The following is a 26,865-nucleotide window of genomic DNA, read 5'->3' on the forward strand; positions in this document are numbered from 1 at the left end:
GGAGTTGAAAGTCCGTGTTGCCCAGTGACAGCCCCAAAACATCACTGCTCTAGAGGAGATCTGCATGGAGGAATGGGCCAAAATACCAGCAACAGTGTGTGAAAACCTTGTGAAGACTTACAGAAAATGTTTGACCTCTGTCATTGCCAACAAAGAGTATATAACAAAGTATTGAGCTGAACTTTTGTTATTGACCAAATACTTATTTTCCACCATAATTTGCAAATAAATTCTTTAAAAATCAGACAATGTGATTTTCTGGATTTTTTTTCTCATTTTGTCTCTTATAGTTGAGGTATACCTATGATGAAAATTACAGGCCTCTCTCATCTTTTTAAGTGGGAGAACTTGCACAATTGGTGACTGACTAAATACTTTTTTGCCCCACTGTAGAGGACTCGGGAGTTTAATTCGAGACTGATCAAGACCAAAAAATAAAGACAAAAAAAATTGTATGATGTTCAGTGGATGGTAAAACATGGAAAAGGAGTGTTGAATAAAGATGGTTAAGTTTATTTCAGCTCTTTTGAGTATTTGTTTGTATGTGAGTGATTTAATAGGAATGTGGATCTTTACAATCAATTTGAGAATTGTCTATGATTTGCATGTTCCATATTTTATCATATGTCAGCCCTGTGATAACCTGACAACTTGTCCAGGGTTTTACCCTGCCTCTCGCCTGTAGTCAGCTGGGATAGGCTCCAGCTTGCCTGCAACCCTGTAGAGCAGGATAAGCGGCTACAGGTAATGGATGGATGGATATTTTATCATAAGTACATCATGCAGTGTGGAACTCCAACTGGTCTTGATCTTGACTTGGTCTTGATTTGATCAATATAAAGCTGGCTGAATAACTGGTCCATGTGCTTCCTTTGGGTAACAAAACTTCTGTAATTCTCCAGGGTTAGATGGTGGGTCCATTATCATTTAAAGCTTCCACCTTGAAGTCTTTTTTGTTTACAGTGGGACTGTTGGTTATGTCACTTCCTCCATCTATCTCCCGATGTATTTATTTTATTTACATGTAGGAAGTTGTTGAAGGAGCACCCCTTGGATGCAGTAACCAAAGTGGCCCAACTTGAAGAGACAGAGAGACACAAGTGCCTGGATCAACAGAGAAACAACTTTGCTCCTACTACTGTAGCTCCTGAGCTTGTAGACACACACACGCCAGGTAATAAACACTTACAGTGTCACACATGCAAATAATCATGGCAGCCAAATGCCAATATTAATTTCTCATAATTCACTGCCTGTAAAGACATCTGATGTTTGTACTTCTTAGTGTTTTGATGGTGTTATTCATGGTTATGAACGTTTCTGTTTCTTCAGGGGATCTGTGTGTAAGTATGACTTATGGCTCCAAGGAAAGTGCAGCATGTGTGCACACAAGCAATAGCAGTAACACACACAGCACTGACATGTCAGTGCTCCAAACAACTGCCCCTAAAAGAGGTGAGACACTTATATATATATATACACATACACCATTCTATTTTTCATTCATTTTTATTATTCGCATAAGTCAAATGATACACACGCGCACACACAGAGGACCTTCCATTGACATAATTATTATTGCAGTTAATTAATGCTGTGCCTGCACCTAACCTTTAACCTCAGTAATGAAAAGGAAACTTTTTGGCTCTTCTATTTTTTCAATTTTTGTTTAAAAAAATATATACCACAATTTCCTTGTGGGGACCATCCGAATGTCCCCATAAGGTCAAAATTGTCAGATTTGACTATCCTTGTGGGGACATTTGGTCCTCAGTAGTATATACACACACACACACACACACACACACACACACACACACACACACACACACATGCATGGCAGTTGAAATTGAAGACAAGGTGACTATGCTGGAAGATGTACAAAACGTTCTGTTCCCTAAACACTCATAGTGGCACACTTGGCAAGGCATGCCAGATTCTATTGTGTGTGTGTGTGTGTGTGTGTGTGTGTGTGTGTGTGTGTGTGTGTGTGTGTGTGTGTGACTGGCTGGGAATGTGTAATAGGTGTGTTTGTTAATGGCTGTGTGCCAGGTGTCATCTCTGTCTAGGTTACATAAGCCTCTTTTTATGGTTTAGTCAAGCTTGTGTAAGCGCCATTAACCAACTTATGTAAAACATGCAACTTATACAAATACACGCATGCACACACGCACTTCATCTTGAAACAAATGCAGACTTGTGTAACTGTGGGGGTGAGAAAGGTGTTTGTGATTAGATACTCAAAACATGTTTGATAGAGAAAGCGAACAATAAGCCAAATATTATTAAACCTATTTGAACACATTTTACTGACTTTAAGCTTTACAGTTTCTTATTCTATTGGCTGATAATTTTGTTTCTTTCGAGAAATAAATGTTTAAAATTAACAAAATTATTTGTCAATAGAACAAGACTATTTCAAGCTTGAAATTATTCCAAAAAAGTCTAGAAATGGGGTTAATAATCTTATGTTTGGATTATGGTAATCTTATACATCTAAACAGAAATATTAAATATATTTAACTGTATTCAACATGTTTTTACTTGGTAAGTTGTCATTTTTTGCAATGTATAAAGTGTGTGTGTGTGTGTGTGTGTGTGTGTGTGTGTAGACCAAAATTCTGTTGAGAACACCACTTCATGCTTCATCAGCAAATGGGCCAATGAGGATGATGGTGAGAGCAGCAGTGTGCATCTTAACGATGCTGTCAACCAACCAGATGCTCAGGGGCGAGTCATCATCAACGTCAATCACCCAGAGGATGAAAGTGACATCTACCTCTCCCCTCAACTTGCCCGTGTTGTCAAACCTCATCAGGTGATCTGTCAAATAGTTAGTTATGATGTTCATATGTTCATCACTAAAACCAAGTACAACCCCGATTCCAAAAAAGTTGGGACAAAGTACAAATTGGAAATAAAAATGGAATGCAATAATTTACAAACCTCAAAAACTGATATTGTATTCACAATAGAACATAGACAACATATCAAATGTCAAAAGTGAGACATTTTGAAATTTCATGCCAAATATTGGCTCATTTGAAATTTCATGACAGCAACACATCTCAAAAAAGTTGGGACAGGGGCAATAAGAGGCTGGAAAAGTTAAAGGTACAAAAAAGGAACAGCTGGAGGACCAAATTGCAACTCATTAGGTCAATTGGCAATAGGTCATTAACATGACTGGGTATAAAAAGAGCATCTTGGAGTGGCAGCGGCTCTCAGAAGTAAAGATGGGAAGGGGATCACCAATCCCCCTAATTCTGCACCGACAAATAGTGGAGCAATATCAGAAAGGAGTTCGACAGTGTAAAATTGCAAAGAGTTTGAACATATCATCATCTACAGTGCATAATATCATCAAAAGATTCAGAGAATCTGGAAGAATCTCTGTGTGTAAGGGTCAAGGCCGGAAAACCATACTGGGCGCCCGTGATCTTCGGGCCCTTAGGCGGCACTGCATCACATACAGGCATGCTTCTGTATTGGAAATCACAAAATGGGCTCAGGAATATTTCCAGAGAACATTATCTGTGAACACAATTCACCGTGCCATCCACCGTTGCCGGCTAAAACTCTATAGTTCAAAGAAGAAGCCGTATCTAAACATGATCCAGAAGCGCAGACGTCTTCTCTGGGCCAAGGCTCATTTAAAATGGACTGTGGCAAAGTGGAAAACTGTTCTGTGGTCAGACGAATCAAAATTTGAAGTTCTTTATGGAAATCAGGGACGCCGTGTCATTCAGACTAAAGAGGAGAAGGACGACCCAAGTTGTTATCAGCGCTCAGTTCAGAAGCCTGCATCTCTGATGGTATGGGGTTGCATTAGTGCGTGTGGCATGGGCAGCTTACACATCTGGAAAGACACCATCAATGCTTAAAGGTATATCCAGGTTCTAGAGCAACATATGCTTCCATCCAGACGACGTCTCTTTCAGGGAAGACCTTGCATTTTCCAACATGACGATGCCAAACCACATACTGCATCAATTACAGCATCATGGCTGCGTAGAAGAAGGGTCCGGGTACTGAACTGGCCAGCCTGCAGTCCAGATCTTTCACCCATAGAAAACATTTGGCGCATCATAAAACGGAAGATACGACAAAAAAAGACCTAAGACAGTTGAGCAACTAGAATCCTACATTAGACAAGAATGGGTTAACATTCCTATCCCTAAACTTGAGCAACTTGTCTCCTCAGTCCCCAGACGTTTACAGACTGTTGTAAAGAGAAAAGGGGATGTCTCACAGTGGTAAACATGGCCTTGTCCCAACTTTTTTGAGATGTGTTGTTGTCATGAAATTTAAAATCACCTAATTTTTCTCTTTAAATGATACATTTTCTCAGTTTAAACATTTGATATGTCATCTATGTTCTATTCTGAATAAAATATGGAATTTTGAAACTTCCACATCATTGCATTCCGTTTTTATTTACAATTTGTACTTTGTCCCAACTTTTTTGGAATCGGGGTTGTATATAATATTTGGGTAGTAAATAATCTAATCAGTGAATTACAACAATCAGTAAATGTAAATTGAGCAGAAAATCACAATTTTGCTTACTTTTTCTATTCTCTGCTTGTCCTTTATCTTTCCTCACTTTCTCTATGCCCCATTTCCTTGCTTTGTATTCTCACTGACTTTTCTGCTTTCTCATGTTATCACTTTCTCCTCTGCCCCTTTTACTCTCATGCTATCCCCTCTTTTTTTTGCCCCCCCATTTTGTCATTCAATCTCTGTCAATCAGATTGGGGGAATCCGGTTTCTGTACAATAACCTGGTTGAGTCACAGAAGCGTTTTAAAAGCACTCCTGGTTTTGGCTGTATCCTGGCTCACAGCATGGGCCTGGGTAAAACTCTACAGGTCATCTCTTTCATCGACATCCTGCTGCGCCACACAGGAGCTCACACCGTGCTCGCCATCGTCCCTGTGAGTGTCTGTTTGTGTGTCTACGTCTGTTTCTGTGTATATATGTGTGCGCGTGTGTGTGTATGTGTGCGTATGCGTGTCTGTGTGCGTGTGCATGAGGGTCTATTTGATCATGTGTGTACACTGTGTTGCCACTTTGAGATATACCACCCACATTCATACAAATTGTACATTCCACACAACAGATCACACATTATGGAAGTGTTAGTATTCAGGTGCGCTTGGATGAGGTTATTTTTGCAGCTGACCTTACTGCATATGCGTTTGTAGGAGTTTCCCTTTCAGACTGCAAAATTTGGGGGAGGAGAGTACAGTGTATTTCAGTGAATCACAAAACATGATTGACTAAAACTACGGTCACACTACAGCTCGTGATGCTTTGCGATGAGTTATCAGTGAAAATGAGGCATTTTGGTGGAGTTGCATGGCGATATACAGGTGAGCTAAAAGTTGTGGTCACACAGCAGGCCAACACTTGACTGTCACGCCTTTGCGCGCTCGAACCTGGCGCAGCTCAAGTGGCCACACTCGCGCATGGAGCGTGTTGTGTGCGCTCTTGGGACCCAGTTGTTTGAGCACAACCAGCACACGTATATAAGGATGCTGTTTTCACAGAGACTTTGCAAAGTATTATCATGATAATGGTCACGTTTGTTTCTAGCCATGTTTATGACTCTGGTTTCTGTTTTGATTTTGTTTGTGTTTTGTTACTCTGACCTTGCCTTCCATTTTATTTTTGTAAATATCATGCCTGCTAATAAACACTTTTCCTGCACTTACATCCATCTACCACCACATACCTGACAGAATACTTTGCAAAATCTCTCTGAAAACGGAGTTCTTATATGCATGTGCTGATTGTGCTCAAATCAGCATCAGGTGTTTCCCATAACACAACACGCTCTGAAGGATCCCCAAATGTAAATGCACTTTTCAAGTCTCAGCGAAGGTTAGGCTATGCTGAGCTGCTGTGTTGATGAGGCTCCCGTGAGCATCGGGGACATGGATTTGAGACAAATGCATCTCAAGAGGCTCGACAAAGGTTTCCCAAGCTTTGGGAAATATTCCCAAACCCATCTGCCAGTATTTGCCGCTTAGTTTGCTGACAAAAACATCACCACCAAATTTCAGTGCATGCACTGAAATTTTTCGCAACGTTTTTGGCCACTCGTGAGGCGGAGACGCACCCAAAAACAACTTAGAAAGCTTGGAGAACATTCGCCGTACATCGTATGATTGGTGGCAATGCTACCAATTTTTCATTGCCAAGTATTTGCAAACCCATTGTGAGCTGTAGTGTCACCAGGGCCTAAGGTTTACTGTAGTCAATTTATGACTAATTTTGCCATTATTTAATATAAAAAAAGCATGTCTTAATTTTATGCTTGACATTGACATGTTGAGAAAGTGAAAGAGAGAGAGAGAGAGAGACAATGTGAGTGAGTGTGCAGGTGTCTGCCAATGCGTAGAGTAGAGATTGAGCAAGCATGCAGTTAAGCATGCACACAATAGACTTTTGTTTGCTTAGAATAATATTTTCTCTTCAAAATATAATATTTTTGTGCCTGCAAAAGTCCCAGTGTAGACTCAGGAATGTCCTTCTGCATGCTCAGTTATGAGGCACAAACGAGAGATTGTGGTAGAAGGGAGAGAATTTTCTCCATTCATGTTAATATATTTGGAATGCCAGAGGAAGATGTTATCAGAACATATTGATTGCCAAGGCATGTTATTCTGTACCTTTTTGCAACCCAATGCTATTTTGCACTGCTCTTGGTAGAATATGTTGGTCATTATTAAAATGAACTGACTGCATCTGTGATCATGAATTTGCATATTGTTAGTGGAACTGGCCATTCCCACCAGCACTTACTTTTATTTATTTATTTATTTATTTATTTATGCATCCATCCTCAGGCTAATTTGCCCTATTTAGTAAATCTGCTCTCAAAACTCTTTTCAGTACTGACACCCAGGTGGTTAAATCTTCCTGTAGCTGTCCAAACATCAGGATCTCTTGCTGTTTTCAAACATGGATTAAAGAGCCAAGATCCATCTCTTTAGTAAGCACTTGGACGAACGCCGATGACGCACATTAAAACATTGTGTTGACCCTGTGGACAAACAGCTTGTGGATCATGATGGTCAAAGCAGAATGATGTGACTTGTGCAAGAAAACTACAGGGGAATTGCATTAAAATTGGGATGCAGAAGGTCATTGAGGATAGTAACAGTTATAGAACTTTGTCTTGAATGTGCCACAACATCTAGAAACTGCCTTTGTTGTGAGCAGAGATCAAGAAAGTACGTCCCCAAGCACAGGAATATCAAATTGGACCAATTGATACTCAGACGAATCTAGGTTTTTCTAAGTGGATGAATCAGAATTTGGTGCAAGCAACGTGGAGTTTCCAGATTTTTGCAACATATATAGGCTGGTGGGAACAGTGGGATGGTGTGGGGAACGTTCTCCTGGCACATACAATTGTGGTCAGAAGTTTACATACAGTGACATGAATGTCATATTGGATATGAATGTCATGGCAATATTTGGGCTTTCAGTAATTTCTTTGAACTGTTCTTTTTCTGTGGTAGAATGTACAGCATACATCTTTAATTAAAAAAAACTAGAATTTGGTGGACAAGTTTTAATTTTCTTTGGGTTTTCTGAAATCAACATGGTCAAAATTATACATACAGGGTCAAAATATACATACAGCACACCTAATATTTGGGTAAAATGTCTGTTCGCAAGATTCACCTTGCCCATGAACAAGCTTCTGGCAGAATTCTGGTTGGATATTTCACGACTCTTCATGGTAGAATTGGTAGAGTTCAATTAAATTTGTTTTTTTTTTCTTGGCATGGACTCGACTTATAAGCATGGTCCATATATTTTCAATAGGGTTGAAGTCAGGACTTGTTTTAAGCTTAATCTTAGCCTGCTTTATCCTTCACAATCAGCTCTGATGCATGTTTGGGTTCATTGTCCTGTTGTAAGTTCCAAGTCGTGTTCAAGTTTCTGATGGTTTATGCTGAAGAATTCTGAGTTAGTCCTCCTTCTTCATTATTCCATCCACTTTGCGCAATGAACCAGTTCCACTGGCAGCAAAACAGCCCCAGAGCATGATGATCCTATCACTACCACCAGGTGGTACAGTGTTCCTCTGTACAGTGGTGCTTGAAAGTTTGTGAACCCTTTTAGAATTTTCTATATTTCTGCATAAATAGGACCTAAAACATCATCAGATTTTCACACAAGTCCTAAAAGTAGATAAAGAGAACCCAGTTAAACAAATGAGACAAAAATATTATACTTGCTCATTTATTTATTGAGGAAAATGATCCAAGATTACATATTTGTGAGTGGCAAAAGTATGTGAACCTTGGTTTCAGTACCTGGTGTGACCCCCTTGTGCAGCAATAACCGCAACTAAACGTTTCCGGTAACTGTTGATCAGTCCTGCACACCGGCTTGGAGGAATTTTAGCCCATTCCTCCGTACAGAACAGCTTCAACTCTGGGATGTTGGTGGGTTTCCTCACATGAACTGCTCGCTTCAGGTCCTTCCACAACATTTCGATTGGATTAAGGTCAGGACTTTGACTTGGCCATTCCAAAACATTAACTTTATTCTTCTTTGACCATTCTTTGGTAGAACGACTTGTGTGCTTAGGGTCGTTGTCTTGCTGCATGACCCACCTTCTCTTGAGATTCAGTTCATGGACAGATGTCCTGACATTTTCCTTTAGAATTCGCTGGTGTAATTCAGAATTCATTGTTCCATCAATGATGGCAAGCCATCCTGGCCCAGATGCAGCAAAACAGGCCCAAACCATGATACTACCACCACCATGTTTCACAGATGGAATAAGGTTCTTATGCTGGAATGCAGTGTTTTCCTTTCTCCAAACATAACACTTCTCATTTAAACCAAAAAGTTCTATTTTGGTCTCATCCGTCCACAAAACTTTTTTCCAGTAGCCTTCTGGCTTGTCCACGTGATCTTTAGCAAACTGCAGACAAGCAGCAATGTTCTTTTTGGAGAGCAGTGGCTTTCTCCTTGCAAGCTTGCCATGCACACCATTGTTGTTCAGTGTTCTCCTGATGGTGGACTCATGAACATTAACATTAGCCAATGTAAGAGAGGCCTTCAGTTGCTTAGAAGTTACCCTGGACTCCTTTGTGACCTCACCGACTATTACACGCCTTGCTCTTAGAGTGATCTTTGTTGGTCGACCACCCCTGGAGGGTAACAGTGGTCTTGAATTTCCTCCATTTGTACACAATCTGTCTGACTGTGGACTGGTGGAGTCCAAACTCTTTAGAGATGGTTTTGTAACCTTTTCCAGCCTGATGAGCATCAACAATGCTTTTTCTGAGGTCCTCAGAAATCTCCTTTGTTCATGCCATGATACACTTCCACAAACATGTGTTGTGAAGATCAGACTTTGATAGATCCCTGTTCTTTAAATAAAACAGGGTGCTCACTCACACCTGATTGTCATCCCATTGATTGAAAACACCTGACTCTAATTTCACCTTCAAATTAACTGCTAATCCTAGAGGTTCACATACTTTTGCCACTCACAGATATGTAATATTGGATCATTTTCCTCAATAAATAAATGACCAAGTATAATATTTTTGTCTCATTTGTTTAACTGGTTTCTCTTTATCTACTTTTAGGACTTGTGTGAAAATCTGATGATGTTTTAGGTCATATTTATGCAGAAATATAGAAAATCCTAAAGGGTTCACAAATTTTCAAGCACCACTGTACATGGTGGTCATTGTGGACAAACAACTCAATCTTTGTCTCATCTGACCATACAGCTATCCTCCATAAGGCTTTTTCTTTGTCCGTGTGGTCAGCTTCAAACTTTTGTTAAACTTGAAGGTGTCAATTTTGGAGCAAGGGGTTATTTCTTGGATAGCAGCCTCTTAGTCCATGGTGATCTGAACTGTAGACAGTGATCCATCAGCTTCCAGTTCGTGGCAGGGCTGTGCCATGGTGGTTCCCAGCTTGTTCCTGACCATCCAAAGCAATTTCCTTTCAGCTGAGGGTGACAGTTTGGGTTTTCTTGAAGCAAAATGGCTACACCTCCCAGTAACTTACATATAATACTTTGAACTGATCTTGGAATTTGCAGTTGTTTAGAAATGGCTCCAGGAGACATTACAGAGTTGTGTATATCTACGATCCTCTTTCTCAGATCTGCACTGAGCTCCTTGGACTTTCCCATTTTACTGTGTGTTGGTCAATCCAATGAGTGCTGTAAACAAACCCTTTTTATGAAGGCACAGAGAAGCTACCAGCTGTACTCAATCATGATAACTAACAGGAAATTAAGAGACCTCGGCCTTGGCAAGATAAGACATTTTGAAAGTTTCAGCACCTCTGAATTAATAATCTAAGTGAGCGTGTGCAAATGTTTGACCCTGTATGTATAATTTTGACCCTGTGTTGATTTCAGAAAACCCAAAGAAAATTAAAACTTGTCCACCAAATCCTAGTGTTTTTTTATTTGTTTAATTAAAGATGTATGCTGTACAGTCATTCTGCCACAGAAAAAGAACAGTTCAAAGAAATTACTGAAAGCCCAAATATTGCCATGACATTCATATCCAGGATGACATTCATGTCACTGTATGTAAACTTCTGACCACAACTGTATAAAAGGCCTTGATACCCACTAAAGATTTTCTGAATGATGCAATGGCTGTGTCAGCATTGCCATTGACCAAATTCATAGCTACAGTTTGATACTTCTGGCATGATAATATACCATGTCACAAGACAAGTACCATCCCCAAATGATTTTAGACCTGTAGAATCTATACGTTGAGAGCATCATTCGGATGAGGTGGAAACAGCAGTTTGCAGTAAGACTATGCAGCCATCAAATTGGTAGCTACAGTGCATTTCTACATAGTATACCATAGTATTCATACTCTGTGTACTAAAGGCCAAATGAGGTGCAACAGTATTAGATGGGTGTACCTAAACTGGCAACTGAGTGTATATGCAACATTTTACATAATCGCACATATGCATATCTTGACCTCTGTCCATCTCTCACCTCTCTTTCTCCATCTGTCACTCTGTCATTCCTCTTTTTGCATGTTTTTTTTTTTTCCATTTTTCCCCTTATTCTTGCCTCCCATTAATTGCTTCAGGTGAACACACTACATAACTGGTTGGCGGAGTTTAATCTCTGGGTCCCAACTGCTGAAGCCCTGCCACCCAACAGTGACTCTGGCCACATTATACCACGTAACTTTAAGGTGCACATCCTTAATGACGAGCACAAGTAAGTGAAAATGACAGTTCTGAACATACATACTCATTTTCATGAACACAATGGTTTTATTAACACCATTAACTTATTTCATTCTTAGTTGAATACTTAAAATACCAAGGATTAAACACAGTTCTTAAAGTTTATATGAAGTGTCCAACATACAAATCCCTGTGTAAGGTGTTACTATAGAAAGGTCATTATTACAATGTGTGCATTAATATCACTCTTCCAGCTGGAACTTTGTGCTGGCTAATAAGTGTTATTACTTCATAGTTAGTAGATGCATATTAATCAACCTATATTTAACCCTGTACTTTAAGGATAGTATATCTGTCACTACTGCTTGTCTATGATCGTTGGTCAGCTGAAACTGGAGGAAAGTTTTCTGTTAAATTGAACCATAATCAAAACTCATCTCAACAAACTCACACCATAATATTAAGTTCAAAAAAATAATCTCAACAAATTAACACCTAAAACTGTTATGTGTGATTTTCCAGTGCCTGCGCTGTGTTTTCTGTCTCTCCTTTTGAGCTTATAACTGTTCTCCTGAGGCTGTTGCTTAGAACTTGATGAATGTGCATGCTCTAATGTGCTCCCCATGGATTTTCAGCTAACATATGGGCCTCCATCAAGGAGATGAGCAATGACTGACTAATTCTGCACCTTAAAAAAGCCAAAAACTTGGGCTCAGTTTTGAAAAACAGAGCAGAGATGGCTCGCTCCACCTCCATAAATGTCTGCAGCATGGAGCATAAGGACCCTCACTGGGTTGATTAATGTTTGATGATTCACTTTTCACAGTTTGATATCTCTGAGCGAGTTTTTCTGCCCACTCACATCTGCTCCATGCCCCTCTTTCTTTCTTTCTTTCTTTCTTTCTTTCTTTCTTTCTTTCTTTCTTTCTTTCTTTCTTTCTTTCTTTCTTTCTTTCTTTCTTTCCTTCCTCCCTCCCTCCCTTTCCTTCCTTCCTTCCTTCCTTCCTTCCTTCATGGTATCTCTCTTTCAAAAAGACTACTTTTTTACTTTGCTTTGTTTTTTATTTTGCTCTCTCTACATCACTTCATTTGCTAATGAACAGATATATTCATTCACACAGCATGGTGAGAAACAGCAACAGTACAGGGCCACCCACAGAAGGATATTAATTTATTTGTGCTTCATTGAGGATTTTTGTAACTAGTTGTACCAAATGTGAGCTCCGAGATATTTGTGCATATGATAGAGTTTGCAGAATATGTTACAGTATTTCCATAAATTCCAATGTGGTCTAGTACAAGGCTAAACTCATTCTATGTTTCTGTGTGCATGTGGACCACTATAGGACCACAAGCAGCCGTGCTAAGGTAGTTGAAGACTGGTACAGAGATGGTGGTGTGCTACTAATGGGCTATGAGATGTACCGCCTACTCTCACTCAAGAAAAGTTTTGTCACTGGGCGAAAGAAGAAGAACACAAAGCCACGTGAGCCAGTTATTATTGATGTAAATCAGGAAGACCACCATCAAGAGCTAATGAAAGGTTAGTGTTAATTGCTAGTTATTACATAGTTTAGTTCTGCAGTAGAAGTATGAAGCTAATATTGACAAACTTGCAAATTCTCCCTTTCATTTTCTATTAGAATCATGCAAACTGCATGCAGAAATCATCACATTAAATTCAGCTATACTTTAGTTTTGCATTGGAAATCTGTCTGTTGTTGAAATTAATTATCGATAATAATTTGTCCTATATTGCCAGAACCTGCTAAAACATGCAGATGTGAAGTTATTTAAATAATTAAATGAAAAAAGGCATGTATAGATATAGGCATATACAGTATGTAAAGATATAGACATGTGTAGTTTGCATGTCGTCAGTTAGTGGCCTAAAACTTTTCATTATTTATTAGCTATGGTTTTCTCAAAACTTCAGTTTAGGTGCAAAGAAGTTCAGAAAAAGTTTTTATTCATTTATTTCATATTTATAGTGGGGTGTTCTTTTATTATCTATAAAAATATTTGTATCTTTCTACCTTAATAACCATTATTAATTATTAGGGTTTTTTAACAGAAATTTAATTCAAACTCTTTTGTTTATCTCTAGGCATCAAGCGGGCTCTTGCTCAGCCTGGTCCAGATGTGGTGGTCTGTGATGAGGGCCATCGCATTAAGAACTGGCATGCCAGCACCTCACAGGCTCTGAAGGGCATTGGGACACGGCGGCGACTAGTGTTGACTGGCTACCCACTGCAAAATAACTTGTATGAATACTGGTGCATGGTGGACTTTGTGCGTCCCGGCCTCCTGGGCACACGGCCCGAGTTCAGCAACATGTTTGTTCGGCCCATCCTGAATGGCCAGTGTGTGGACAGCACGCCTACAGATGTGCAGCTCATGCGCTACCGCAGCCATGTGCTCCACAGCCTGCTTGAAGGCTTTGTACAAAGGTGAATTATTTATATGCCTAGACATTAACCCCGGGCGGCACGGTGGTGTAGTGGTTAGCGCTGTCGCCTCACAGCAAGAAGGTCCTGGGTTCGAGCCCCGGGGCCGGCGAGGGCCTTTCTGTGCGGAGTTTGCATGTTCTCCCCGTGTCCGCGTGGGTTTCCTCCGGGTGCTCCGGTTTCCCCCACAGTCCAAAGACATGCAGGTTAGGTTAACTGGTGACTCTAAATTGACCGTAGGTGTGAATGTGAGTGTGAATGGTTGTCTGTGTCTATGTGTCAGCCCTGTGATGACCTGGCGACTCGTCCAGGGTGTACCCCGCCTTTCGCCCGTAGTCAGCTGGGATAGGCTCCAGCTTGCCTGCGACCCTGTAGAAGGATAAAGCGGCTAGAGATAATGAGATGAGATGAGAACATTAACCCCGGATCATACATTACTATGAAGGAAAGTACAGAACAACTACATGGAGAGATGTACCTAATAAATTGGTCAAATAAATATGAGTTGCTTAGATGAAGACCACCATGTTGGCGAAGCTAATTCTGTGATGTGTATCTGTGTTTTTGTTGTTTTAAAGACGTGGACATGATGTGCTATGCTCTCAGCTGCCACAGAAGCAGGAGCATGTGATTTTGGTGCGTTTGACGGCATTGCAGCGCGCACTCTATGTTAAATTTATGAACCACTTTAGAGAGGCTGGAAATACTGGCTGGCTTAGCCTTAACCCACTAAAAGCTTTCTGTGTCTGCTGCAAGGTGAGCATATATACGTATCTATCCATATATGTGTTAAAGAAAGGTCATTTTAAAATAATATTTGCTTGATTTTGGATCTTGTCTGTGTTTGTGTGGATAGATCTGGAACCACCCTGACATTCTGTTTGAGGCACTTCAAAGGGAGAATATGGCCAATGAGCAGGATCTGGACCTGGATGACATCACTGCTAGCAATGCTCAATGCTCAGCTAATCAAAGGGCTAAACCCTGTGAATCAGGCAGCAGCAGTCAGGGAGAACTGACGCTAGGTCGGCTGCAGGAGAAAACTAGTCAGGTTATTACATATGAATGGGTAAGTTTTATACATCATACAGTAGGGACTGAAAGTCTGGGGCCATTATAAGTTATAAAATATTAATAAAAATTTGGCAACTTGTATTTCTTAAACAAGATTAAATCATTCTTTACTAATAATGGCCCAAAAGTCATATGATGCCAGGATGATGTATAACTCTTAATGTTCCGTAGTATATGAATCACCATCAGTCATTTGTTGATGAGATGACAGTAAATCACACAATAAATTCATTAGCAGATATGTGATCATTTGTGTAAAATATATTGTATCAGACAATTTTAAAATGAAGCAAATGGTGTGAAAACAACTCATCCCAAAATATAACAGTTTCACATATGCATTTCTCAAAACAATTAATTGTGTCTTTGTCGCAATTTTGTATTTTTGAAAACATTTTCTTTTTAATCATAAAAACTGTTTCTGGATAGTGGACTCAACTTTTGGGCTTGTATCCTATAACGTCATGGGGAAAACATAGTACACCCACTTCGATTCTATCTTTTTATTTATCTGGGCCTAAATAACAATTATGTGGTCCTCATCAACTTCTATAAACAAGCAAATAACCTCAGATGACAACAAAAAAGCACAACAGATTTCGATATGTAGTCATTTGGTCAACATTTCAGGTACTAGGTGAGGAAAAAATAAGTACACCTTTCCTACTTCCACAATCATTAAGAGAGTAATTAGCAGCCAGGTGTTACTCACAAAATGTACAAAATTTAATTAATAATTAAGAAGTGTGACTACGTCTATAAAGTAGAACCTAGTGCAGTTTGGTATTCTGGAGCACACAGGTATGTGTCTGTATCATACCAAGAAGAAAGCACATCAGCGAAACAGAAGCAATTGTTGCTGCTCATCAATCTTGGAAGGGTTATAAGGACATCTCCAAATAATTTGAAATCCACCATTCTACAGAGAGAAGATTGTTTACAAATGGAGAGCCTTCAAGACAATTGCCAATCTTCCCAGAAGTAGGCATCCCAGCAACTTCCATACAAATCAGAATGCTTAATGCTCAGAGATATAATGAAAACCCAGGAACTACATAATGTGACCTACAGGACTTTGTAAGCACATTAAATGTTTATGTTCATGACGGCACAATCAGAAAAAGACAGAACAAGCATGGTTTTCATGGAAGGGTAGCTAGGAAAAACCTCCTCTTCTCCAAAAAGAACATGGAGCATGACTTAGGTTTGCAAAATTGCATCTGAACAAACCACAAAAGTTCTGGAACAATATCCTTTGGACTAGTGAGACCAAGGTAGAAATGTTTGGTCATCATGCATAGTGCCATGTTTGGAGAAAACTAGACACAGCACATCACCACAAACAACTCATACCATGGTGTTAGTCATGGTGATAAAGGGGTGATTATTTGGACTTGTTTTGCAGCTGCAGGGCCTGGGTAACTTGCAGTAATTGAGACAGCGTTGAACTCAACTTTATAAGAGAATATTCTTGAGACACATGTGAGGGCATCTGTCCAGCAGCTTAAACTGAGCTGACACTGGTCATGCAAAAAGACAATGAACTCAAGCACACCAGCAAATTAACATCTGATGAATGGCTAAAGAAGGGGAAAAAATTAAGGTGTTGGAATGGCCAAGTCAGAGTCCAGACCTCAGCCCACTGAGATGCTGTGGTTGGCTCTAAAGAGAGCTGTGCATGAACAAATGCCTTCAAACATCAATGAACTGAGGCAATGTTGAAAAGAACAATGGGCCAAAATTTCTCCAAAACCATGTGAAAGACTGATAAATGCCTACAGAAAATGTTTACTTAAAGTTCTCATCTCATTATCTCTAGCCGCTTTATCCTGTCCTACAGGGTCGCAGGCAAGCTGGAGCCTATTCCAGCTGACTACGGGCGAAAGGCGGGGTACACCCTGGACAAGTCGCCAGGTCATCACAGGGCCGACACATAGACACAGACAACCATTCACACTCACACCTATGGTCAATTTAGAGTCACCAGTTAACCTAACCTGCATGTCTTTGGACTGTGGGGGAAACCGGAGCACCCGGAGGAAACCCACGCGGACATGGGGAGAACATGCAAACTCCACACAGAAAGGCCCTCGCCGGCCACGGGGCTCGAACCCGGACCTTCTTGTTGTGAGGCGACAGCGCTAACCACTACACCACCGTGCCGCCCTTACTTAAAGTTATTGTTTCTAAAGTGGTTCTTACTGAATTATTGGGTGTATTTTTCCCCACCTAGTTTCTGAATATTAGTTTACTTTTTGTGAAAAAATTACTACATATTGAAATGGGGGGGGTTGTTGTCACCTGAGGTTTTGTTTGTTTATAGTTATTTAGGCCTTGAAAATAAAAAATTGACTTGAAGGAGCGTGTGCTTTCTTTGAGTGTATTTATATATACACACACAATTCAAGTACAAGGTATGAACAAAAAGTTCTGGGACTCTTCCTGTTACGAAAGAATAGAGCTTATAAAATTGCAGAAAGTGGACAAACTACTCTAATGGGCATGACATGTTCCCCCGCCAGAGGTACTACCCCTTCCTTACACCCCATACACCTGAAGCATGAATGCCATTCAAAAGTTATGTGTGTGCAGCATGAGCAAGAAGTGCCTCTTCTGAGATGCTGTGTAACATCGCACTGTCAACATCAGGACCTGTGTTTTTGTGACATCCTCATGCACATTTGTGATTTCTGCAATTTATAAGCTTTGGGGATTAGCAATGCAGACCCTTCACATGCTTCAGCAAGCCTATGGCAATAACGCAATGAGATGGGCAGGGTGTTTTGAATGGCATTCATGCTTCAGGTGTATGGGGTGTAAGGAAGGGGTAGTACCTCTGGCGGGGGAACATGTCATGCCCATTAGAGTAGTGCGTCCACTTTGGTCCCCACCTGGCACCCAGCTCTCACCTGTGGCTCCTAATAGCTGTTTGCATGCAACAGTGGCCACACCCCAGGCAATGGATTTGACTGGCCTGCAAAGCCAGGTGAAGGTAGCCGTTTGGTCTGAAACCCTCGGTGAGTTAGGGATTGTCTACCCTTCGCATGTGAAGTCTGGCTCCAGCGGAATGGGCGGATGAGACCATCACTGAGGTCCAACGGCTAGAAAGGTTGTTCCAGCAGTCACTGTGGAGCGCTTCAGAGCATGATGAGACACAAAGGAGTCCTGGTCATCCACTGCAGCAGAGGAGGTCTCCAGACATAACGGTTCTCCGTGCCAATGGGTCAAGGTTTCTTCTGCCGAGAGAGTGGGATTGCCTCTGTGCAATGGCTCTTCCACTTTAATCAAATTCACTCACAGGTGTCTGTGCATCCCAGCCCCCAATTACCTGTGGGCGCCTGTGCGCTTCCAGCTTCGGGCTGCGGAGCCACATGCGCTCTCATCGCTGAATGCACAGACTACATCATCCTCAGATCCCAACGGACTACCAAGAAAGATGCTTCAGGCAGGGCAAGATACCACAGGAGGATGACATTCTGCCCCCTTGATGCATAAATTCCACTCAAAACACTTTGTCCAGTTCTTTGTTTTCTTGCTGTAGGCTTGCTGAAGCATGTCCAGGGTTTCCGTTGCTGATTTCCCAAGTTTGACACAGAATTTGACTTTTGCTCTCTCGTTGCACATGCCTGTTATCACAAAAATTTGTGCACAGGTGCCGATGTTGACAACATAACGTCATGCTGACTCATCGATTACCTCACACTCCTGCTGCATGTGCATGACCTTATCACACTCCCTTCGTTCATAACAGGAACAGTCCCAGAACTTTTTTGATTGCACTTCGTATGCATATATACATAGTGTTTTTTATCTTTTATGTATATATAAGATACTGATAAAGATATTAGCCAACACAAGCCACAAAAACAGCTTCATGTGCTTGCCAGAGGTTCTACAAATCATTGCAACTGTACTGGAGGAACAAACTTCATTCTTCCAAAAGATATTTTTATGGTGACTGCAAAGGTCATAGCACATAATTTACATTATTTTCATATTCATCAAACCATTCAATGGCCCTTGTGCCCTGTGGATGGGAGTACTGTCATCCTGGAAGAGACTACCCCAAACGCATAGAAGTTTCAACACAGGATAAAGGTGATTGGTCAGAATATCTTTGTATTGATTTGCAGTGACTCGTCCCTCTATGGGAACAAGTGATCCCAAACTATGCCAGGAACCATGCTTGATCCCCTCACCGTAAGGGTAAAGTATTAGGGTCTGTACTGTTCTCTTGGTGTGCCCCACACATGCAACCACTTGTGAATATGGTGAATGATGGACACAGCACATCAATTTTTTTTTTATTATTTTTTAAAATGTTTTTTCTTTTTTACATCTCTATAAACCAGTGCCTGTTTTTGCACCACTGACTTCTCAAAGCATTCATCTTTCTGTTAAGGGATTTATGTAATGCAACCCTACTATAATATCCCTCTCTATGTAGTTGTACATAAACAGTCTGTTACATCCTGCACTGACATTCTCAGTCATCTGTTTTCCCTTGCATATTGCAGTAATGTATGGTGTAGCATGGTCATTGAATATATGCTTTCCACTACAACTGCCAATTCTGTTTACTAATGTCTTTTCCGTAGGTCAAAATTTAGATGTCTTTAAACTTTATTAGTGTTCCGATTGACTTAAGCTCCTACCATTTGTGTCCCAGTAATGAAGCCCTATTTCAACGAAGTCATTGAGATAATTTCTTCTTGCCAACTTGATTCAAAATCAAGGTCAACAGGGCCTAGTTATCATGTATACAGTCCACTGTCAGTAACAATGCTGAAAACACGAGTTTGGAGCAGCCTCCAAACATGGCTGCTCCGGACTACAAGTCCCAAGAGTCACAGTGCCCTCTATCGCCTGATTATTAATAATACCACCAGTCTCTCATCAAGCAATTACCAACTCACCTACTGTATATAAGCTCAGCTGTCACTTCCACTCTTTGTGAAGTATCATCTGATACTCTGTGTCTAACCTTATTGAGCCAGTTGGTTGCTGGCTGACTTCCAGTGTATGACCCGTGTTTGTTTAGTCTCAACGTCATCTCATAGTTTCCCCTTCGTTGCATTGTTTGCCGATTGACTGACCCTCGCTCATTTCTGGACTATGATTCTTGCTCTACGACTTGGCTCAGCATGCTGTTTGCGCAGCTCCTGGTCTCCCCTGCACCTGCATCTGTGCGTGCCTGCATTCTGACATCCACAGAGTATGGTAGGCTATTAATTATCTAATTGTATCATGCAGTACACTTGTCTATATATACAGACAGGTTACAAAATAAAGGAAAAATCTTTGGCCATTTTATGTCATAGAGGGTATTTTGCTGCCTGGATTTGGGTCCACTTGTCCCATTACAAGGAAGGAGCATTGCAAATCACTTCTGACTAATTACCTTTATTCAGTACTGAAACATTTCTTTCTTGATGGGAGCGGTCTCTTCCAGAATGACAGTCTCCATTCACAGGGATTGAAGGCCCACTGAATGTTTTTTTTTTTTGGGGGGGGGGAGAATATGAAAATAATATAAATCATATGCTATGGCTTTCACAGTTACCAGAACTTAACTCGGTTAAACACCTATGAGAGATTTGGTCTACCATGCAAGACAGCACTCTTCACCATTAACATACTAATTGAGGGAATATCTTTTAGGAGACTGGTGTTTAACCCCTCTAGGACAGTCCCAGAAACTTGCAGAATCTATGCCAAGGCTCACTGAAACTGTTCTGGCGATTCATCACTTTTTTTTTTATTACTCCTTCAATTTGTCACCTGTCCATGCATTAATGCACAAATTGTAGTGTTACTACCATCCCCATGATCCTTTATAATATTTAATAATAAATTTTATTTATAGGCGCCTTTCAGGACACTCAAGGTCACATACAAAGACAATAATAAAAGCAATCAATAAAATGAAAAACATAATTTAAAATAGTGCAAAACATAATAAAACAGAAATAAAGTGCAACGGTGGGGTCATTCCAGTCCCAGATTAAAGGGAATATGCTTGTCGGAAAAGGTGGGTTTTGAGGCGAGATTTGAAGGAGGTGATGGAATCAGTGTTGTATGTCCAGTGGCAGGGAGTTCCAGAGGCGGGGGGCCGAGCGGCTGAAGGCTCTCGACCCCATGGTGGACAAGCGAGCAGGTGGGAGGGTGAGTTGGATGGAGGAGGAGGACCTGAGAGTACGGCTGGGTATGTTAGTGTGGAGGAGCTCAGTAAGGTACTGGGGGGGCAAAGGTGTTGATGGCCTTAAAGGTAAAAAGTAGGATTTTATAAATGATGCAAAATTTGATAGGAAGCGAATGGAGTTGCTGCAGGACAGGTGTGATATGACTGAAGGAGGGGGTTCTGGAAATAATTCTGGCGGCAGAGTTTTGAACCAGTTGCAGTTTATGGATGAACTTGTCAGGTAAACCAAAAAGAAGGGAGTTACAGTAGTCAAGACGGGATGTAACCAGGGTGTGAACCAGGATAGCGGTACTGTTGGGTGTGAGGGACGGATGCAGGCGTGAGGTATTACGTAGATGAAAGTAACCTGACCGAGTGACATTATTTATGTGGGACTGGAATGATAGAGCGCTATCAAGGATGACACCTAGACTCTTAACCTGGGGGGAGGGGGAAACTGAGGAGTTGTCAAAGGAAATGGAGAAACTGTTTATTTTTGAAAGGGTGGATTTAGTACCAATGAGAAGGACCTCAGTTTTATCACTGTTAAGTTTAAGGAAGTTATGGGAGAACCAGGATCTGAGTTCCTGTAGGCCAGGGGTGTCAAACCTGATCCATAAAGGGCCATGTGGCTGCAGGTTTTCATTCCAGCCATGCAGCAGCACCCTGATTTGGCTCATTCAATCAACTGACACACCCACCCTTTAATCAAGGGTGGGTGTGGCTGCAAGTATTTGACTGTGTGAAGACAGTTCAGTTGATTGAATGAGCCAAGTCAGGTGTGCTGCTGCATGGCTGGAATGAAAACCTGCAGCCACAAGGCCCTTTATGGATCAGGTTTGACACCCCTGCTGTAGGCAATCGGAGAGGGAGGTGGGTTTGGTGGACAGGTAGAGCTGGGTGTCATCCATGTAGCAATGGAACTGGATGTTAGATTTATGGAAAATACTGCCAAGAGGGAGGAGATAGATAATTAATAAAAGAGGTCCAAGCACAGAACCTTGGGGTACACCAGAAGACGGGGGAATGGTTGGGGTGTGAATGTTTTCAGTTGGACCAACGGAGTGCAGCCAGAGAGTTATTTAAACCAGTCCAGGGGCGTGTCAGATAGTCCAATAGTGGCTAATCTGTCAATGAGGATGGTGTGGGAGATTGTGTCAAAGGCTGCACTCAAGTCGAGGAGGGTGAGGATGGTAAGGAGTCCAGTGTCCGCAGCCATGAGGAGGTTGTTAGTGATTTTGACAAGAGCTGTTTTTGTGCTATGAAGTGGGCGAAAGCCAGACTGGAACTGTTCATAGAGATTATTAAGAGAGAGGTGATCGTGAACCTGAGATGCAACAATTTTTTTTTAGGATTTTGGAAAGGAAAAGGAGATTGGAGATGGGATGAAGGTTGTTGAAATTATTGGGGTCAGCACCAGGTTCTTGAGAATTGGGGTTACTATGGCTGATTTGAAAGATGAGGGGACAGTACCAGAAGTGAGAGAAGAATGGACAATAGCAGTTATTAGAGGGGTCAGAGAATGGATAGAGGCTTTTACCAGAGAAGTAGGGAGAGGATCAAGCTGGCAGGTAGATGGCTTGGATTTGTGAATGAGGTTAGATATATCAGCAGCAGAGGGAAGTTTGAAGCTAGAGAGTGGGTGGGAGAAAGGGATTTGAAAAGCTGGGAAGGGTGAGGTGGCTGAGATGTGAGGGGCTAGTTGCTGATGAATACTGTCAATCTTTGTGTTGAAAAATGCCACAATTGAATTGCAAAAATCATTTGAGTAGAAATGGGGAGGGAGACAGTCAGGTGGGCGTAGTGTTTTGTTAACCAGAGAAAATAATGCTTGTGTGTTTCCATTACCTAGTCTGATTAAGTCTGCATAGTAATTGGATTTTGCAATGGCGAGAGAATCCTTATAGAAGAGAATGTGATTCATGAACATGTCCTTCTGAACAGTGAGACCGGTTTTTCTGTAGAGGCGTTCCAGTTGACGACTTTTGGCCTTAAGTTGGCGGAGTTCAGGTGTAAACCAAGGTGCGGATTGGATGAAGGAGACAGTCCGTGTTTTTAAAGGAGCCAGGGTGTCCAGAAGATTGTGTAGGCCACTATTGTAGTGGGAGAGCAGTTCATCAGGAGTGGATGTAAGGTTGATGCTAGGGAGATTTGCGATGCCAGTGTCCAGTGCAATTAAGTTAATGTCCTTAATATTACGGAATGAGATGGTACAAGACATTAACATTAAATGAAATTAAGCATGTGGTCAGAGATGGGGAGATCAGCTGCAGAATAATTAGAGGGAGTAACACCAGAGCAACAGATAAGGTCCAAAATATGACCTTTTGAGTGCGTGGGAAAATCAATAAACTGCTGCAGCCTGAAGCTGTCTAAGCAGGATATGAAGTCTTTGGTGAGGTAGTTATGAGTATCAATATGTACATTAAAGTCTCCTCTCATCTCATTATCTCTAGCCGCTTTATCCTGTTCTACAGGGTTGCAGGCAAGCTGGAGCCTATCCCAGCTGACTACGGGCGAAAGGAGGGGTACACCCTGGACAAATCGCCAGGTCATCACAGGGCTGACACATAGACACAGACAACCATTCACACTCACATTCACACCTACGGTCAATTTAGAGTCACCAGTTAACCTAACCTGCATGTCTTTGGACTGTGGGGGAAACCGGAGCACCCGGAGGAAACCCACGCGGACACGGGGAGAACATGCAAACTCCACACAGAAAGGCCCTCGCCGGCCACGGGGCTCGAACCCGGACCTTCTTGCTGTGAGGCGACAGCGCTAACCACTACACCACCGTGCCGCCCTACGTTAAAGTCACGAAGCAGAATTATAGTAGGGAAGAGGGAGGAAATGTGAGTGAGGAAAGCAGAGAATTCACTGATAGTCAGAGTTGGGCTTAGGTGGATGGTAAACAGTGGCAACTATGGTCAGAGATGGACCATTCAGTTTTATGGCAAGAGACTCAAATGACGGGTAAGCTGTCACAGAGACGGGTGAGACTTTCCAATTCTTGCGATAGATCATCGCGAGACCTCCCCCACGGCCGGTGGCACGGGGCTGACAGATGTAAACAAACCTGGGGGGGTTGCTTCATTCATCTGGGAAAAGTCGCCTAATTGTTGCCATGTTTCAGTCAGACACAAAAAGTCATACTTGCGGTCATTGATGAGGTCCTGAAGGAGGAGATGTCCTTTGCCCGAAAGTGAGCGGATGTTAAATAGTCCGCGGTGGAGATCACTGTGGTCGCTCATGAAGGAAGTATTAGCCGACCTGGCTAGGCTGGCTGGTACACTGTGGTCCACTCTCCTGGCAGAATTTCTCAGTTGATGGCAAGATGGAGTTGATGGAAGAGGAGTCATCAATATCGAAGCTCCATCGGGACCCACGGTGAATGTATTTCCGACGAGGAAAACGAGCGATGTCAGGGCAGAGCTGCAGTACTGGTGGTGGAACAGCCAAGTGGAGGCGAAGTTTCAGAAGCTCAGCAGCCGCTCTCTACTTTTGTGATGGTCATTCCTCTCCTACCACTGCTACTCTGCGTATTTCCCATTCTGGCATCATTTCATATTGGATTTTCCCATGTTTATGTGGCTTTATTTATTGTTATTCTTATAATGATTGGGGGGAAAAATATATTTAATGGCAATCATAATGACTAGTGAGCTACGTCATTCTCATGCTTTTCTCAGGCAAAAGACATCATGGCAAGCTATCAGAAAGGCATCTTAGAAAATTCAGCTAAGATGGTGCTGTTTTTTCACATTATTGAGGAAAGCGTCAAGAGTGGAGACAAGGTCTTGGTTTTCAGGTACACACACTTAAGTACTATGTATACTACAAATAGTGCTTATCCTTTGCTTCATCTCCCTCTGTGCTTATCTCTCTCTTACTCATACACTAACTCCTCTGCAGTCAGAGTTTATCCACGCTTACAGTCATTGAAGATTTCCTGGTCAAGAGAATAGTGCCTGACTATAGCGGAAGTGGTGTGAAGCAGAATTGGACCCGCAATGTCAACTACTATAGTAAGCTTCTATAGTTAATAATTTATTATTATTATTATTATTATTATTATTATTATAAACTACAGTAAACACGGTGACTTTAATTGCATTGTCTGATGCCCTCCATTGCCATCTGCTGGTCCTCTTCATCTAGTGAATTTAGTGAGTGTGCTGAAAGATATATTTGGGGGGGGAGTTTTTCACCTCTGTGTTGAGTTCAATTTTGTAATTTTGCTTATAAGGTTTTTAGGTTTCTCACGAATTCTGGATTTAGAAGAAGTCTTTAAAAACATAGAACATGGATATTCTCATCAAAAATGTGGCATAGATAAGGTCCTCCTGACTACAATAACATATGTAATGATGTTGAACAGAGAGACAGAGAAACAAAGATTTTTTTTTAAACCTTTTTCAGGGTTGGATGGAAGCACTTCAGTTTCAGAGCGAGAAAGGCTTATCAACCAATTTAATGATGTGACAAACAAATCTGCTTGGCTTTTTCTTCTGTCTACCAGGTACAATGCACACATACTCACCTCACTTCCTCTGTGATCCTCAGCTTTTTCTGTTCCTACTTCTTTCCAAGAATTGTTACATCTTATTTCACACAAATCTCGAAATATCTTTGTAGTAGTGGGCCTTTGAATCTCAGAAAAACACCAAGGACAGTGAGAATCGCCTTGATACCTTCCTATGTGTGTGAGCATGCATGCCAAAACCTTTTTAAACATGAAGTGATGTTTGACTTAGTATATGCAGTATACACAGTGGTGCTTGAAAGTTTGTGAACCCTTTAGAATTTTCTATATTTCTGCATAAATATGACCTAAAACATCAGATTTTTCACACAAGTCCTAAAAGTAGATAAAGAGAACCCAGTTAAACAAATGAGACAAAAATATTACACTTGGTCATTTATTTATTGAGGAAAATGACCCAATAGTACATATCTATGAGTGGCAAAAGTATGTGAATCTTTGCTTTCAGTATGTGGTGTGACCCCCTTGTGCAGCAATAACTGCAACTAAATGTTTCTGGTAACTGTTGATCAGTCCTGCATACCGGCTTGGAGGAATTTTAGCCCATTCCTCCATACAGCACAGCTTCAACTCTGGGATGTTGGTGGGTTTCCTCACATGAACAGCTCACTTCAGGTCCTTCCACAATATTTCGATTGGATTAAGGTCAGGACTTTGACTCGGCCATTCCAAAACATTAACTTTATTCTTCTTTAACCATTCTTTGGTAGAACAACTTTTGTGCTTAGGGTCATTGTCTTGCTGCATGACCCACCTTCTCTTGAGATTCAGTTCATGGACAGATGTCCTGACATTTTCCTTTAGAATTAGCTGGTATAATTCAGAATTCATTGTTCCATCAATGATTGCAAGCTGTCCTGGCCCAGATGCAGCAAAACAGGCCCAAACCATGATACTACCACCACCATGTTTCACAGATGGAATAAGGTTCTTATGCTGGAATTCAGTATTTTTCCTTTCTCCAAGCATAATGCTTCTCATTTAAACCAAAAAGTTCTATTTTGATCTCATCCATCCACAAAACATTTTTCCAATAGCCTTCTGGCTTGTCCAAATGATCTTTAGCAAACTGCAGATGAGCAGCAATGCTCTTTTTGGAGAGCAGTGGCTTTCTCCTTGCAACACTGCCATGCACACCATTGTTGTTCATTGTTCTCCTGATGGTAGACTCATGAATATTAACATTAGCCAATGTGAGAGAGGCCTTCAGTTGCTTAGAAGTTACCCTGGGGTCCTTTGTGACCTCGCTGACTATTACACGCCTTGCTCTTGGAGTGATCTTTTGGCCCATTTCCACTACCCTTTTTCAGTTCACTTCAGCTCACTTCAGCCCGACACGGCTCGCGTTTCGACTACCTCAGAGCAGCACGACTCAGCTCGCTTCAGCCCTGCTCA

At 41.4% G+C, this 26,865-nt stretch overlaps 1 protein-coding gene across 2 annotated transcripts in view; it reads left to right on the forward strand.

The window, feature by feature from the left end:
- LOC132893010 (helicase ARIP4-like) overlaps nt 1-26,865 on the forward strand; it is an 86,900-nt gene that overhangs the window by 33,807 nt on the left and 26,228 nt on the right. For both annotated transcript variants that reach the window (XM_060931698.1, XM_060931697.1), the window contains exons 3-14: nt 1,029-1,174; nt 1,333-1,455; nt 2,613-2,818; nt 4,754-4,936; nt 11,117-11,250; nt 12,566-12,762; nt 13,327-13,669; nt 14,245-14,422; nt 14,523-14,735; nt 24,617-24,735; nt 24,840-24,952; nt 25,347-25,446. In XM_060931698.1, coding sequence (XP_060787681.1) covers nt 1,029-1,174; nt 1,333-1,455; nt 2,613-2,818; nt 4,754-4,936; nt 11,117-11,250; nt 12,566-12,762; nt 13,327-13,669; nt 14,245-14,422; nt 14,523-14,735; nt 24,617-24,735; nt 24,840-24,952; nt 25,347-25,446 — 2,055 coding nt within the window. The remainder of the gene's footprint in view (nt 1-1,028; nt 1,175-1,332; nt 1,456-2,612; nt 2,819-4,753; nt 4,937-11,116; nt 11,251-12,565; nt 12,763-13,326; nt 13,670-14,244; nt 14,423-14,522; nt 14,736-24,616; nt 24,736-24,839; nt 24,953-25,346; nt 25,447-26,865) is intronic.

The sequence above is a fragment of the Neoarius graeffei genome, chromosome 10 (genome assembly GCF_027579695.1).
Source record: "Neoarius graeffei isolate fNeoGra1 chromosome 10, fNeoGra1.pri, whole genome shotgun sequence".
Taxonomy (NCBI): domain Eukaryota; kingdom Metazoa; phylum Chordata; class Actinopteri; order Siluriformes; family Ariidae; genus Neoarius; species Neoarius graeffei.